Source organism: Syngnathus scovelli, chromosome 5 (assembly GCF_024217435.2).
Source record: "Syngnathus scovelli strain Florida chromosome 5, RoL_Ssco_1.2, whole genome shotgun sequence".
Lineage (NCBI taxonomy): Eukaryota > Metazoa > Chordata > Actinopteri > Syngnathiformes > Syngnathidae > Syngnathus > Syngnathus scovelli.
Window position 1 is genome coordinate 14,477,835 of NC_090851.1, and position 17,890 is coordinate 14,495,724.

Sequence of the window (17,890 nt, forward strand, 5' to 3'; positions counted from 1 at the left end):
CCTTTAACGCTTGCCCAATGTTTGGTTAAGGATGCCATGAAAACCTGTTGTACTTCATCACCTCTCAAATTATAGGAAGCAATGAGTTGTTTAATTTGGGGTACAAAGACGGAAAGGATGGTTCGCTTTGCCGTGCCGCAACATCTGTCTTTGTAATTTGATCATTTTTCTCATCTTCATTCATCACATTCTCAGCTGCGGTTCTTAAGCGAGCTCGCGCTGACACTGTGTCATCTTCCTGTCTGTGCAACAGCAAGTTCTTTTTATCTTTTCTTCATCTTCCTTATCTTTCAATTTTCCTCTCATCTGGGAAAATGAGAATGTAATTTTGCTTTTTAATTTTTAATTTTAAGTCTTGCAAAATTGCTATATCCTTACTGCACCGAGATAAACTGTTAAATATATCTTTAAAAACAAACAAAAACAATCTATGCTCCTGCAGAGACTCTTCAAAATGGGACCCAAATGTCAGATTACAAATCAAACCTCCTCCTTCACTCTCACATTGTCACGGTCGGGTGGAGCATGGAGCAGGACGACCAAGTGCAGCTTAGATCAGGGTTTATTGGTGAACTCAAAAAAGGCAAACTAACAGACTCGGCAACTGACATGACTTAACAAAACCTAACAACGAGACTGACCAAAAGGACGTGAAACAAAAAGACAGGGTGACATTACCAATGACAGGGACAGGAACCAAAAAGACATCATGACATGAACACACAACATAAATCCAACACCGAACAACCACAACCAATGATCCGACAGGGAGTGAGGGGCAGACAGGACTTATATACACGACAGGTAACGAGAGGCAGGTGGGAATAATCACACTGATCATGGGCACACAGGAGGGGAGGGGCGAGCACACAGACAGAAACCAAGACAACAGACACATAGTGGAGCAGTTGGGGACGAGACGTGATACACATTTTTTGATAGAACAGTCTACTTAGCTAGACACTGTCATATCATACTAAATAATGGCCTGCAAATTAAATATAATATTGTGGCTGTGGTCCCTCAAAACATGTGACTAGAATTTGGACAATTACTAACCCCCATCAATTGATAAATTATCTCCTCACTAAAGTCCTAGCTTGATAACCTATCTGCATCAAGAAGACATTTGCAATGCAGGGGATAAGAGAATAATAATAACACCTGAACCCTAACCCCAGAACACAAGAAAAACCTTAACAATAAACAAATAAACCCAAGTACTCCAAATATTTCCTCATTAAAATTTTAGCCTTTTTGTGTAGAGCACCATTGATTTCTAATCATTAACCTAATTTTATCCTTAATTTAATCCCAATCACTAATGCCCCCTACTTAATACTTTACTTGGTATTCTTTTAATAAAAACTGCCCGTTTGCAATGTCGTTTTTATTTGTTGTTTATTTACTCTAAGTGATTCAAATCTTTGACTTATCCTTACATGTGTATTGTTAATAAAGTTGAGTCTAAGTCTAAGTCTAAGTCTAAGTCTATAGTCTTATGTCATAACCAATCAATAATTCCTCCTAAATTTAACATCTGCAATCATAATTTAATTTTATCCAGTTCTGCAATGTATGTTTTCTCTTACTCTCACATTTTTATGAGGGTTGGGCACTCTCCTCGTCGGACGAGTTTCTGCCCACAACCCTCATATTATTCTATAATTTCTAATTTTTACATTTAACAATGCAAATCTGATAAACCATTGTCTAGCACACCGTTTTCTTGCACCAATTTAACGCAATTCCAACCTTTATAACGAACTGATACACAAAGACAAACATACACAGAAACAAACACACAGGCCCACAACATAGACATGATAATCTTCCCAGCTGATAACAAGGGTGGGGGGAGCAACTGAAGTGCGGAGAGCCTCGCCACCGCCACGTCGCACAATGCAACCCCCCACCTCTGTCCAAAATATGCATTTGTCAGTCCAAAATATGCATTTGTCAAGATATTTTATATTTTCGGTGTCGACCCCTTCCATTAATTTCCAATCTTTGCATTTTAATTCGTGTCGGGGTAGCGGCTTTTGTTTGCTATTTGATTTTCCTATGGTTTATTTTCTAAATTGTGGAGTTGGCAATTCGAATGGCACCTAAAGTGTCCTAAAAGCCAACTTTATTCACAGGACAGTGGTTAAATGTTCGATGTGTGGTGAGTCTCCTTTCACCTTCCCGGAGGAAGCGGAGAGTCCTTGCCTCTGCGTCCACACAAAGCCACTGTTTACAATCCTGTGTGTTTATATAGAGGAGAGCTCTAATGAGATCACTCTCATTCAAACCATACACACACACACACACACACACACACACACACACACACACACACACACACACACAATGCGCACTTTTATCGTCTCACGGGCAAGCAGGGGAGTCCGCCCTCCCGAAAATGTTTCTGCGGAATTTAACTGCTCTCGGTTACCTTTACCTTATTAGAAAAACAGAAGACTCCGCCCTCCCGTGGAATTTAACTGACTTTTTACGTCAGGGGACTCCACCATCCCAACGGATTTTAACTGTTTCTAATTGCACTTGATAGGGTCTAGAATTGTCAAGGTTTTAAGTGACCTCTTGTCACCGCACTTTCATTCCTTTTAACAGAATCAATATTCGTACTCACAGTCTGCTGGTTCTTTTCCTCGGATGTTCTCGTCAACCACTCCGGTGTCCAGCCGACTGATCGAGTCAGCCCCGTGAAAAGGGTTTCTTTATATGCCTTGGCCAAGGACTTGTCCTGCGTTGAAAAGTTAGCTGGACCCCCGAAATAGGTCTGTTGAGAATCCCGGACGAGTCCCCAATTTCTGTCAGGTTCAAAGTACTAACTGAATATCTGAATAAAAGAAAAGGATCGGCAGACAAAAACAAGTGAGGCAGAATATTGATTTTTCTCGCGAGGAGTGCGATACAGATTGCTTTCTACAATCTGACTACACTAAATATCTGTTTACACTCTCGCTCTTTTTATTTGGAACACCCTACCCACAGTGTGAGACGATTAGCCCCTAAGGGTGGGGAGAAGCGTGGGCTTCGTCTCGTAAGAAAAGAAACAAAAGTAATGCACAAAGTGTTGCGTGCAGATATGGCTATATCAGCAAAACAGTTTAAGCAATCAATAACTTTCTTGGATACCGAGAGATAAAAAGAGAAAGTGACGTCCTTTAAGGAAGATCAGAAGGTTCATGACGCATCGTTTGACGTGTTGTTTTCACGATCTGTTCTGGTGGACGTCATTTTTCTGCTGAGATGTCAGCAGTATCTTGTTTGACACAACCGTCATCTCGCCCCTGACCCAGCCATAATCCTTCTGTTCTGTTGCACAAGATAAGAATAAGCAAGGCAAAGCAGCAAGCATACGGAGCAGTAACATTATGAATAAGTACTCATTAGAGAACGCATGATAACATATATATAAAATTTTTCTAACACCCATGCACCGTTCGTGGACAGCCACTCGGCCGAGCGCCGGCCCCCGACTCAGTAGAGTAGGACCGGGCGTGCGTAAAAGCCATAATAGTTTTTCAAACCTTCTATGTCACTCCAAATCCTTAATTCCTTCAAACTCTTTGTCCTCTGTGTCACTTAGAAATGATCACCACTAATGATGCCAGTAGTCCTTACGTGGGTACTTTTGTCCTTTATGTAAACAACCGCCGCGCCGCGCCGTGCCACTGACGTCACTTGAAATAGTAATCCCTTGGTACATCACGGCTCTCCAAACTTTCTTTCTGCTGCTCGATTACTGTTTTCAGCTGCATATTTTACAACTTGAAGTTTGTAACCTGCAAAATATAAGTTTCTTTTTGGTGCCATTTTTCTTAAGCCCATCCAGTTGATGAGTCACGGCCAACGGTGAAATTTAGAGCGCCCTCATCCAGTTTCGTCTGAATAAAAAAAAATTTTCAGATGTAGTTTTTTGTTTTGTTTATTTGGTTGTTTTATCAAAGTCAAAGTCTGCTTTATTGTCGATTTTTTTCATATACCAAGACACACAAAGAGATTGAAATTACGTTCCCACTATCCCTCGGTGAGATAGTACACATATGCATACAAGCAACACAAAAAAAAACAAGAAGGCACAAACAATGAATAAATAAGAGTGTTGAATAAATGATAAATAAACAAATAATAATAAATAATAATAATAAATATAAGAGGAGCAAAAATGGACCAAGTGTACATACAGCAGACAGTGGACTTGGATATGGTGCTTTAAAGTGTTAATTGCTTTATTTGATGTTTTCTCTATTTTTTATATTTTGAATATGTTCAAGATAAAGATATAAAAGCAAGTGAAGTGATCAACTATACTAAAAATAACATGGGAAGTGGTCAACTATACTTGTAAGTAAGTGATGTCTTAATGATCAAGTAAAAATTTGTGAAAAAAAACATATATAAGTCGCTCCTGAGTATAAGTCGCCCCCCCCCCCACCCAAACTATGAAAAAAAAGCGACTTATAGTCCGGAAATTACGGTATATAGTTGAAAACAGACAGGCAGAAGATTTCAATTCCTATAATTTTCTAGTGTAAGATTTTTAAAGTGTTCTTTGGATTGGGCAATGTGTTTACTTTCTTTGATCATTACAGGTAACTTATTCCATAGCTTTACCCCATTGACAGATATGCACATGCTTTTGAGGGTGGTGCGCACCTTAGGTTGTAAAGGATTCCCTCTCCTTCTTAGACTGTTTCTATGAACCATTTTTTTATATTATTAGGGAGTATTTTTTTTAGCTTTATACATAATTTGTGCGGTCTTGAAATCTACCAAATCTATAAATGTTAATGTTCGTAATTTAATAAATAAATTATTTGTATGCTCACAGTAGCCAACATTGTTGATAATTCTAATTGCCTTTTTCTGCATTCTGCATACCGTCTTTAGGGTGGTTTTGTAGGTATTGCCCCATACCTCAACACCATAGGACATGTAAAGAAGAAGCAGCGAGCAGTATAAAGTGTACATTGTTTTCTGGTTCAGTAAGCGTCTGACTTTACAAAGTATACCCACGGTCTTTGCCAATTTTGAACAGATGTGTTTGACTAGCAGTTTCCAGCTGACACTGTGGTCAATTATTATTCCCAGAAAGGAGTTTTCATAAACTCTATCTAATCTGGTGTTATTACACAATACTTCAATAGTTATGTCTTCTGGGATTTTTCGTTTTCCAAAGATCATAAAATTGGTTTTCTTTAATTTAAGAGATAATTTATTTAAGTCAAACCACAGTTTTAGCTTGGCAAGCTCATCAGAAACAGTCTTCATTAGTTGTTGTAGGTTCTCTCCTTCACAAAAGATATTTGTGTCATCAGCAAATATGACAAATTTTAAAATCTTAGAGGTGTTAATTATATCATTAATATATAATATGAATAGTTTTGGTCCCAATATTGATCCTTGTGGAACACCGCAGGTTATATTTAAAAGCATTGACTTTTTCTCTCCCATCTGCACAAACTGTTGCCTATGTTCTAAGTAGCTTTTTATCCAACTGAACCCTATTCCCCTAATCCCATACCTTTACAATTTATGAAGCAAAATGTCATGATTAATTGTATCAAAGGCCTTTTCAAGGTCAATAAAAACTCCTACGGCAAACTTCTTGTCGTCAATGCTTGTTGACAGTTCTTCCACAAGGTCAATTAAAGCTAAAGATGTAGATCGCTTTCACCTAAAACCATATTGACTATCAGTTAATATATCACACTTATCAATAAAACTGTCCAATCTAACAGCAAATACCTTCTCCAATATTTTGGAAAATGTCACGTCTCGTCCCCAACTGCTCCACTGTGTCTGTTGTCTTGGTTTCTGTCTGTGTGCTCGCCCCTCCCCTCCTGTGTGCCCATGATCAGTGTGATTATTCCCACCTGCCTCTCGTTACCTGTCGTGTATATAAGTCCTGTCTGCCCCTCACTCCCGGTCGGATCATTGGTTGTGGTTGTTCGGTGTTGGATTTACGTTGAGTGTTCCTGTCATGAGGTTTTTTGGTTCCTGTTGTCGTCCAGTCTTGCTGTCGCCATGTTCTGATGTCGTCTGGTTTCACGTCCCGGTCAGTCATCCATGTTATTGTGGTTACGTCGTGTCAGTTTGCCTTTTTTTGAGTTCACCAATAAACCCTGGTCCAAGCTGCACCTGGTCGTCCTGCTCCATGCTCCACCCGACCGTGACAGAAAATTAGGGAAGCAATGAGACTGGCCTGTAGTTGGTATAAAGATTCTTCTCACTGGCCTTATAGATGGGAACAACTTTGGCTATTTTCATTTTTGTGGGAAAGGAGCCCAGTTTCAGCGAGAGGTTGCAGATATGTGCTATGGGATCTGCTATAGCTACTATTACATATTTAATTAGATATAGGTAAATATCCTCACAGTCCCTTGATGTTTTGTTCTTAAATTGTTTAACTATATCAATTATTTCAGTTTTATCTGTATTTCTCAGAAAGATGGTAGCCGGGTTTCTATCCCCAAAAAATTGTGATACACCTCCCCTTTGTGGAGGGATTATCTCATCTGCCAGTTTAGGCCCTACATTCACAAATAATTTGTTGAATCCTGTCACCACTTCGTCACAATTTTTAATTATTTTACCATTTTCAAAGAATTCATTTGTGAATTTGGCACTTGTTTTTTTTCTTCTTATAATTGAGTTACAACATTTCATGTGCTCTTTATATTTTTATTTGTTTCCAACAGTTTACTATAATAATCTTTCTTACATTTTCTAAGAATTTCTGTTAGTTTATTTTTATATCCTTTATATTTAGTTTCTTTCTCCTCAGTTCTGTGTTTAATAAAGTCTTTATATAATTCATTCTTTTTTTTGCAGGCATTCAACAGACCCCCAGTGAACCACGGTTTATCTGGTCGTTTTGAAGTTTTCTTTGGTCGCTGAATTGGACAGTTTTTATGATATACAGTCAAAAAAGTATTTAGAAATAAATTATAGGCTGCATCAACATCCTCTTTTTCATAAACGTTCCTCCAATCTTGAGCTATCAGATCATTTGTAAATGCGTTCAGAGTATATATTTTTAAAATATTTGACCAATATTTACTCGTATGATTTGAAAACAAGTTATTTATCAGTTTGCTTTGTAGCTTTTACTGTATGCAGGCATGTGCACTCATAGGAGGCAGGTGAGGCAGTGCCTCACCTTGCCACCAGGGGCGGTAAAGGGTTCAACATGGTTTCCTCAGTTGTCACCATAAGTTGTTAAAAAATGAATAATAAAATAAAACATAACATAATATCTGTCCTGTGGTCTATGCTTTTAATGCAATTTTGGTGTTTTTCCCTATACATTTGGATCATTTTCATAGTCAAAATAGCTGTATTTCTTGTTCAAATAACAACGGGATACGAGAATCATGGAGGCTGAGGCAGTGACAGGTAGTGCCTCTCAGGGTGTGTGTGTGAGAGTGTGCACCACTCACACACTGTACTGAGCGCGTGCAAACGGTGCGTGCTTGCAGTCAGCGGGAAAATACGGGCCTTGAGGCAGCCAGTACTTTTGCCTCAAAGATGGGGCGATATTGAGCCTGCGGCTAATAGTTCACGGCACGAGTAAATTAAGAAGAAAAAAAAGAAAAGACAAACAACCAACAACATTCGACGCTAACGCGTTGCTATTTGGCTTTATTTTCCCTGAAAATGGAGGATATAATCTCGAAGATAAGAATTTTTTTAAAACTTGACTTTCAGTCAAAGCAAGAAATCATAAGTAAGGGAAGACCGAGGATTGCGAGGATTAATTCAAACTACGGGCCTCCCGGGACGAACTACAACACGTTCGTTTCAAAAGGATTGGTACTCTAAAAAAGACTTCATTTACAAGTAAAGGTAAGAATACTGCTGTGGTGTGTTTAAATGTACAGTGGTGTGTTTAAAATGTTATTAAATTTAATCAAGAATGGGATAACAACCATGTATGCTTGTAAAGCTGACTTGTGAGTCAGTGCCTTAGCCTCATACAGTACGTTTGTAAATCTGACTGAGTCAGTGCCACAACAACCCCAACCCTCACCGCACGTCACTGACTGTATGTAATATGAGGTGCTGATACATTTATTTGGGTTGACAGTCATAATGGCCCTCCGAAAGAAGCTATGACTACAATGCGGCCCGCAAAAAAAAAATGTTTGACACCCCTGGCCTACCTATTCAACAACTTCACACTTACCAAAAATTCCACTTTTTCAATTTTGAAATTCACGCCAAATTTTCCAAAATTTAGTTTTGCCCTTCTAATTTCTACATTTTTCAACCGATTCAACCCGTTCCAACTTTAGACAGGTTCTTCGCCTTCACACGCAATTTCTACAGGAATTGCATTTTCTAGTTCACCTTGATTTTAACCGCGTTTCAGTCATCAATTGGTATTACCGGTATACATCACAGGTATTTTAGGAAAGTCAAGAAAAGCAAGTGTTTATAAGGGCAAAGCACACATTTAAATCAGTTTGATATAATTAAATAAATTGCCGATTGTCAATCATTTTCATGACCTGTAAGTGTTTTGGTGAGATTTCCAGTATTATTATTATTATTACTACTAGTAGTAGTAGTAGTAGGAGTAGTAGTAGTGTCATGGTGCGGGCGATTGCTTTGACCCACATGCAGAACGAACTCAGAGAGACCAAAGTGATCGTTACGGATTTATTGAGATACTGCTGGTAGTTGAGCCGGGGTCCAAGAGAGGAGTGACGCCAGAGAGGAGTGGATCTTAGCGGAGATCTGCGAGTGGGGTCCAGGAGCTGGAAGACAAAATCAATCTGTCAGATGGTTCGATGGTAACGCGGTGGTGGGCGAACGGGCCGACCAGAAAACCAGGAGTCATGGCGTAGATGAGCAGGGTGGGAACGTGGTGTCAACAGCCGTAGAGGTGACCAACATCGTCTAACACTCAGGTGACGAGTTGCTGACAGCAAGCTCCTTAAGAGTCTTCCCTTAAGAAGCCTGATCAGCAGCACCTGTGGATCCTCAGCCACCCTGCTCACGGATGCCACTTGTGGACAGAAAAGAAAACTCCCGGACCCTGACAAGTAGTAGTAGTATTGTTTTTGTATTTGTCAGATTTATTTTCCTAAAAGAAATGCACAAAGTGGTCACCGAAAAAACAAATAATTTTTGTTTTCCAGGTTCTGTCCAGGAAATCCTATACTAGAAAAAAATACCTTTCCTCTTTTTCATATATATATATATACATATATTTTTTGTACTTTTTACTTTTAAATGTCATTCAAGATTCTTATTGCCTGTTATTTAAACCACTACAGTATATTGCACCACTTTACACTGTTCAATTGTGGTCCAACGATAAGAGATTTAGTTTAAACTCACCTCTGCTGATTCACTGAGGCTCCCGCTTTGAATTTTAAGGTGGCGCAGTTCCAGTCAATTTTTTGTATTTAAGGTGCCAACGGTTGGTGCACTATTATAACAGCTTTAAATTAGCTAAAAATCACCTAATTTGCCAACAAGACAGGTCAGAGACCCTCACAATAGAAGCCCTGGTCAGCCCAATGAAAAACTATTATTCATGTACCTCTAGGGTTAGACTGCAGTTGTGCAACACATTTTATGAATTTCAACATGTGCAGTTAGCTGTTAGCACGTCCGCCTCACAGTGCAGAGGTGGTGGCTTCGATTCTGGCCTTTCTCTGTGGAGTTTGTATGTTCTCCCTGTGTTTGTGTGGTTTTCCTCTGGTTACTCCGGTTTCCTCACCAACATGCATTGTCGGCCATTCCAAATAGCCCTTACATGTGAGTGCAAGTGTGAATCGGTTTGTCTATGTGTGCCCTGCAACCAGTTCAGGGTGTCCCCCGCCTGGTTCCAGTTTGCTCACGACCCTTGTGAGGAAAAGGGGTTCAGATAAAGGATGGATATTCTTCTTCATGTGCTTACAACAATTACAACACCTACTACAATATGACACATATTCATGTACTCTTTGTGTTCAGGGGATCCAACTCAAAATAAACAACTGGCGAAAGTATGATAAATTAAGTCTAAACAATCTAGCAATCTCCAAAACCTTTAGTTAAAAAAAGAAGCCACTCTGTGCAGAGCAAACCTTTTGGTTACAGGTTTTTGTGAGCGGCTCCAGCAAGCTGCTTCTTATTCTGTGGAGCAGCTTGTTTGCTTGCTTGTATGCTCTGCTGTGATGGACAGAATGCAAGAGGAAAAGAAAGAGGGAAGGTAGGAGGGTGAGAGCTAATGGTGCCTGCTTGGCGCTGATTCAAAAAAGCACCAAGTCCGGCAGCCCTGCTGTCACCAGCAATGCATACAAGACCAAAACTAACTAATCTCATTACGCAAGTCGCGTTCTAATTGAGATACTAACTTGATATTGTTGATATCTTTATTTTGATTTATTGTATTTGTTTTGATCCACCTGCCCTCCACTAGTTTTGACCTATTTACACAAATATAATTTTATAATTTTCTGGCGGTGCGAGGTCGGCCGGATGATTTTCGTTTCAATGCTGAATCACTGGCTCTGAAGTTACTAACCCATTACAAGATTGTGTTTCGAGCAGGCACGGGATCATGTCTACCAACTCTGAAGCGCAAACAGAACCCTCGTTGTGTTGCAGTTACAGATTTGTTCTTCATAAACGTTTCCACGATGAAAGCGCGATGCTCATCCGTCCAATTCATGTTAGCAATTGAAACGAAACAAAATAACATTATTCGAAAACGAAACGAAAATGAAATGAAACGAAACAAAAAAAAAACGAAACAAAATAACATTATTCGAAAACGAAACGAAAATGAAATGAAACGAAACAAAAAAAACAAAAAATAGATCATTTTGCCGGACTTAGTGTGTGTGTGTATGTGTGTGCGTGCGTGCGTGTGTCTGTGTATGTATGTATATATGTATGTTTGTTTGTATGTATGTATGTATGTGTGTATGTATATATACTTATTTTTTAACTTATTTTGCAAGAACCACACGGTAGACAAGCAAGTTCTTTTAGACTCCTGCAGGTGGAGAGTTCACTCGTTGAAGGAATGAAGTCTAAAAACTCTCCCTCCTGCAAAGGCATATTTATTAAGAGAAACAGAGTGGGGGTAAGAGTAGGTTGAATAGGAAGCCCTTGTGCTCTAGTCAAAACATATCAGGGGATGTTTTACGACGTTGTGGAGGATGGGACAAGGTAGGTTATTTATTACCGGTTGCATTCCAACATAATCATACGATAAGGATAATCTGAAAAACCCTAACATCTCCCTCCTGTTTTATCATATGATTATGCCACCCCAAACAACAAAGACAAGTAAAAAACATATATGCATGTATAATGAAGAAAGAAGAATACTAAAAATAAAAAACAACAAACAATGATAGCAACACTTTCCAGTGAAGATGAGGCATTACCTTAATACCCCCAGATCAAACTTATTGTGTAAGCGAAAAACCTGCCGGCCAGATGTTATTAGCAGGAAAATTCTTACACGGTCCCTTTGCCTAAGACGACCAGAACAAAAACACAGAAACAGTACATCATTGTATCCATCACTTGCGAAGCATTTTCGATGGTCAAATCATCAAGTTTTTGTAAACCATGCTCAACAGAACAGCATCTAGGCAATCCATGTTTCATTATCGTCATCACATCCGTCATCTCTAAGAAGTTGTATATGTGCTCGTGTTTTCGTCAGCTGATGATGTTCTAGTCTGTAGGTGTGGTCTGTCACACACACTGGCGCACACACTCGTGTCCAGTTGGCAGGCAGCATCGGACAACTCTTGTGACCATAAAACCATGATCCGTTCTGAACAGGCACGTGCACTCATAGGATGCAGGTGAGGCAGTGCTTCCGAACTTCTGGACGAAGTAGGTCCCGTCCGATGGTGCAGCCATGTTGGTAGTAGAGCCCTTACACCTTGAAAACGGCTCTCTCATCCTGGCACACAGCGGCGATGTCCAAAGCTCTCATTCAGTCTCCTCTCTAGCTGGTCTCTCTGTGTAGGCCACTTGCGGTATTGTTCATCCTCTAACAGTCACATTGAGATTTTCCCAGAATAGCTGATCACAGGCACTGTCTGCAAGTCCAGGGCGGTAAGGGTCGGCATCTTTGACTGTGACAGCACGGTGTTGATATCCAACTCCTGGATGCTGTGGACTCTCTAGACTTTCTTGCTACGTTTCACACAATAATAATGATGAGTAAATCATCAGATACCTCTCGTGCATACACCCCAACAAACGTTAAGTAGATGTGAGATAACTTGCATGAAGTCTACTTAACTAAACATTGAGTAAATATGGGATAACTTAAAAACTGTCCCGGTCAACAACAATTCATAAATCGAAACTGCAAGGTATAATAGATAAAGAACTTCTCTTTAGCTAGACAAAGAACAAAAGTGTTCTGTTCATAAATAGTGAGGGCCTCTCACAGATAAGACAAGGAAGGGAGTATAAGAACTCCCTAAAACCTGGCAGATGTGTTGGCCTTGAGCGAAGGTATGAGACCTCCGGTTCAGGCCGGCCAGCGCTTCTACAAAACTAATTATCCTGACATTTCCCCACTGTTTATCACATATTTGCTCAAATTCAAACATCACCGTAAACAACCCCTTTTCTCGACTCTCAGTCGTGGGATCACATTCATGAGGACAAATATGTTTACACCAAAGGATAAATGTTGTGATGTCATCATTCAGAATCCCGTGGATCTGGGAAAAGTCTGGTAACACAGATGCAGGAATTTTGCCATCAACATCATCATGTTGCCGCTCAGACATTAGGTATATCTGAGCAATCTCGTCCTCCATGGGCGATATTACTGTAGTGGCGAGACAATTAAACAGAGCACAAAGACACGGTATGCAACATCCATACAAGGTGAGCATAGCAGCAATACTGCAACTGATGGTAAAATTGAGGACACAATGGCGTTATACTTCCCAAAAGCATTCATCCACTTGTAGTGCTCTTTCATCCTCGTTTTGAGGGATCGCAGGCCTGCAATCCGTCAGGCTCCCATCAGGGGTGGTGTTGTTGGGGATGAAGGCGCAGCATTGTTCTCCAAACATTGCGCAGACGCCTCCTTTCTCAGACAACAACATATCATGAGCATTGTGGTTCTGGATCGAAATTAGGGAAGGTGTGGCTAGCTGTTCATGCACTGCCTCGAGCCCCGCTTGTGTCCGTTTGCCCAATTTCTGCATGTTGTAATGGATGTAATTTATCCTGTCTACGTTCTTGTTCATCGTTCACCAGCAGCAAATGGAGGACTCCCATCCCGCTGCAATTTGGTCATTTAATTCTTATTAATCAGGAACTCCTCTAGGGACTCCAATTGCATCAATTTCGGTCAAATCATCGTCACCTCTCAAATTTAAAGATATTTAGTTTTTTACCAGCTTTTTCCCCAGATCTTGGCATGTTGATGTATATACAATTTCACTTGACTACATTCTCTGAAAGCAATGGCTTCTTTTTTTTTCTTTTTTCTCTCAATGGATATTATATAGACTGCTCTGTCACACACTTCACAATCCAGTAGACGTGACAGATTTCACACAATATTTGGTCAATGGCAACGGTACAACATAAATAATCGGTCGCAAATCCATACATATGACATATTCATTTTTTTTTTCTCTTTGCAGCTTGTTTTGCCATAAGCAATCAATTGTTTCTTTTTTCAGTTACTCATAGTTAGTTACCTGAAACAAATTATCCATATTCATTCTAGATATTCATCCCATTCTTTAACATCTACAGAGGTTGTTGACAAAGTACACATATAAACATCATACTTTCATGGCAGTCCAGATCCGACACAGCAGATCATCCTGCAAAGGTCAAATTGATCTTTTAAATTGGAGGCATTCAGTGTTTTTGTTTTTGTTGAAACAAGCTCTACAAAAAAACAAAAAAGGTTTTGTTTTGAAAATGTTTTGAATATGAATCAAATCCATATGTTGTATAAAGCTGACTGACCGGCCCCACTATTCTTCCTCTTGAGCCATGTGACACGCACCATGGCTCAATATTGCTCACCATTAGCATAGGTTCTTTGGTGGGGTAGGTCATTTATAGATGCCATTCTCTAATCTTGCCCCTCTTTTCGTCCATAATTGAATTTCACTCTATGGACTTTGTCGCTGCACATCTTTAAAAATGTTTCAGTGAACTAATCTGCTTCTTGTGTGTATAAAATTTGAAGTGTCTTTTGCGCTGCAGCTTTGTGATTCTGTCTGCAAGCTTGTTACCTCTTGACACCTTATCAGTCTCGTGTGTGTGTGTACTGCACACGTGCACATAGCTACTTTTCGTGGCAATTGGACTGTTTTGACAACTAGCAAGTAAATGGATGCCCTCCCCGAATGGGGAGTAACTCAGCTAGCAAATGATTAGACATTTTCACTTTCTTGTAGTTTCTTTAGTTACTTTTCAATCGTTTTCTCATTGTTTATCACAAGAATCTTAGAAATTTGAATACAAATCAAAATGTATGTTTTATTTTACTCAATTGTATGATTTAGAGAATCCATATGTAGTAAAGTGTTGTATTACTACATATGATTTCATCATCTTTTAATTTGACTTTCTTTCCAAAACGCTTCTTAATTTCTCAGTTCACACATCTTCTACATGTGTTACTGGTTCTCCAGTTTTTTCTCTAGTTAACTGTCAATCCAAAAGCTACGTTTTTCTTTTTAGCATTCAACCTGCTCAAAATCACTCTTTCATCAAAGTCGCTCTACTAATTTTCTATAGTAGTCGCCAACGACTTCAACCATTCAACCTTTCATTCGGGCAATCATTCATCAATGCTTATCATATGCATCTCACACAGTCTCCAAAAAGGAGTCTTCTTATCACATTGGTCCCATTTCATCCAAGCTCACCACACAGCATTCATATATCATTTTCAACTCAAGTTTCCTGGTAGAACAATCCACCAATCAAAAAACTTAACTAAAACAAACAACTGGCAAATTAATCTGAATTTTTTTCTTTGTGTTTAAATTTGAAGAACTCAAACTCTCAGATTTAGCTTGCATTTAGAATTTTGCATAATCTATTAAATGTAGCATTGCAAAATCTTAAATTCACAATTTAGCTTATCCCAATTCCTGAAAGCATGTTCTGTTGTTTTGTTTACTCCGAATTTCTCATGAGGGCTTGACACTAACATGCACTAGTGTGGATTAGTTTCTGCTCGCAAACAGATTTCTCTCTTTTGTCTTTCATTTTTATCTGTCAAAATTGTTTCTATTCGGCGGTGTAAATTGAATAGACAACAGTCTAGCAAATTTCTTTATACTAAAAGTTTAGCCAATCTTCATCAACTTAACACATACGCACACACATGCACAGCTCTCGCGTGCGGAAGGTAGGTCTCAGCAACAATGATTCGTCACAGGCTTCCCATTTCCTGTGGTCGATCATGAGCTGGTCCCTCCCATGCACACGAGGACAGCACATTCTAATTTTATTTATCTATCTTCTAGAAGCAAGCTGCATTTCTTTACCACTTGATTTGCATATTTTAACTTTAGTGTAACACAATTAGATCTCTAGTCATTTGTAATTTGCCACCTGTAAAATATTATTATTATTATTATTATTATTATTATTATTATTATTATTATTATTATTATTATTATTAAACTCCTCTCGCCCCTCGCTTGAGCCGCGGCTTGAGCTGTGGCCTTGCACCTGCTCACAGGGGCCTTATTGTGTCCTGGTCTGACAAACACTTATGACCTCATCAGTTTTCATCTTTCTAGCTTTTGTCTCTTGAATTCGTTCTCATCTCTTTGTGAAGATTTCAACCACACTCTAGCACTTCTACCACTTCTTCCACATTTCAAATTTCCTTGTACTCCATACATTTTCTTCCACTTCAGCATGTATTGCATACAATTAAGAAATCTACTTGCCATGAACTTCTCATTTCAAAGAAGAGCAGAGCAAGAGATTTACCGTTCTTATTTCCCATCTTAATTTTAGTAGTTTAAGGTTTTACAATTTTTTTTCAATTTTTTTTTCTTTGAGGATCCTCAATGCAGGTTTAAATTGACCTTTCAACAGATTACTAGCCTGTTTTATTGCTGTGGATAAACGCTAGAACTGCTTTTTAGTCAATTTATCCTACCAGTCACACACTCAATCACACAAACTCCAGCGCTTTTTTAGGCCTCATAGCTCGGACAAACCAAAGCCGTATCTCATAGCTCGGACAAACCAAAGCCGTATCTCATAGCTCGGACAAACCAAAGCCGTATCTCATAGCTCGGATAAACCAAAGCCGTATCTCATAGCTCGGACAAACCAAAGCCGTATCTCATAGCTCGGACAAACCAAAGCCGTATCTCATAGCTCGGATAAACCAAAGCCGTATCTCATAGCTCGGACAAACCAAAGCCGTATCTCATAGCTCGGACAAACCAAAGCCGTATCTCATAGCTCGGATAAACCAAAGCCGTATCTCATAGCTCGGACAAACCAAAGCCGTATCTCATAGCTCGGACAAACCAAAGCCGTATCTCTCGTGCACCTGTGTTTTTTTACGCGTTTCACAAACAACAACACAATCACACAACTTCAGGCCTTTAACTTACTTGTCCCCTGGTTCGTTGCACTGCCGGGTCCCGTCAATCCACCTCTGTCAGACGAAGTCAGACCTAAGATGCTGGCCCAGCGAAGAATTCTCTTCCCAGGACTTTCTTTTCCAGGTCCTCCAAATGGACGCTTCTTCGTCAGACAGATAGCAGGTATGAGGGGTCCCGGGTTTCGGCACCAAGATGGTAGAGATTTGCTCACTCCAACTTATTTTGCAAGAACCACACGGGAGACAAGTAAGTTCTTTTAGACACCTGCAGGTGGAGAGTTCACTCGTTGAAGGAATGAAGTCTAAAAACTCTCCCTCCTGCAAAGGCATATTTATTAAGAGAAACAGAGTGGGGGTAAGAGTAGGTTGAATAGGAAGCCCTTGTGCTCTGGTCAAAACATATCAGGGGATGTTTTACGACCTTGTGGAGGATGGGACAAGGTAGGTTATTTATTACCGGTTGCATTCCAACATAATCATACGATAAGGATAATCTGAAAAACCCTAACAATATATATATATATATATATATATATATATATATATATATATACATACCTACATACATACATAAAAAAATAACTAAAAAAAGATTTTGTCATACCTCATTTAAAAGGCAGACACTAGTCAAAGTTGAGAAAAAAGAACGCAAACAGCAGCAGCAGATCTGGTTAATGACAAGGCTCTCCAGTGCATTTTATTAAACCTACAAATGTGTAAGATCATTTTGCCGGACCCTGTATGTATATATAGTTGTACTTTTACTGTTCCGCTTCCTGCTTCTTCTCTGCTTGTAGCTTGGGTGCAAAAATTATGCCTCATGATGCCTAGTTTAATTCGTGTGTGTAATTGATTTTATAGGTGCCTACGCCAGGAAGAGCTACTTATTTTGTTTCCTACAAGAGAGACCTGTTCATCCAAATAAAACTTCCAAAATATTCCTTACCAAAGGTAGGTTGGAACATATTTTGTTTTTCCAGTTTTGAGCAATCATGGATACACGGGGTTACTTGAAAAACGTATGAGAACTCAATGGAATTTTCTTGATTTCTGCATGAAATCTCATAAAAAGTGAGCTGAACGCCATCTAAGTCACAACAAAAGACAAACAGCCTGTTTAAACTAATATCAATATGTGAGAAACAAGTGGCGGCACGGTGGTGCACTCCGGTTTCCTCCCACATGACTGCTGGGATAGGGTCCAGCGTGCCAGCGACCCCCTTGTGGACAAGCGGTATAGAAATTGGATGGATGGATGGATGGATGGATGGATGGATAGATGGATGG

General features: G+C 39.5%; 1 protein-coding gene across 2 annotated transcripts in view; it reads left to right on the forward strand.

Annotated features, from left to right (window-relative positions):
• sorcs3a (sortilin related VPS10 domain containing receptor 3a) overlaps window positions 1-17,890 on the forward strand; it is a 357,551-nt gene that overhangs the window by 233,419 nt on the left and 106,242 nt on the right. For both annotated transcript variants that reach the window (XM_049721519.2, XM_049721518.2), the window contains exon 8: window positions 17,465-17,554. In XM_049721519.2, the coding sequence (XP_049577476.1) occupies window positions 17,465-17,554 (90 nt within the window). The remainder of the gene's footprint in view (window positions 1-17,464; window positions 17,555-17,890) is intronic.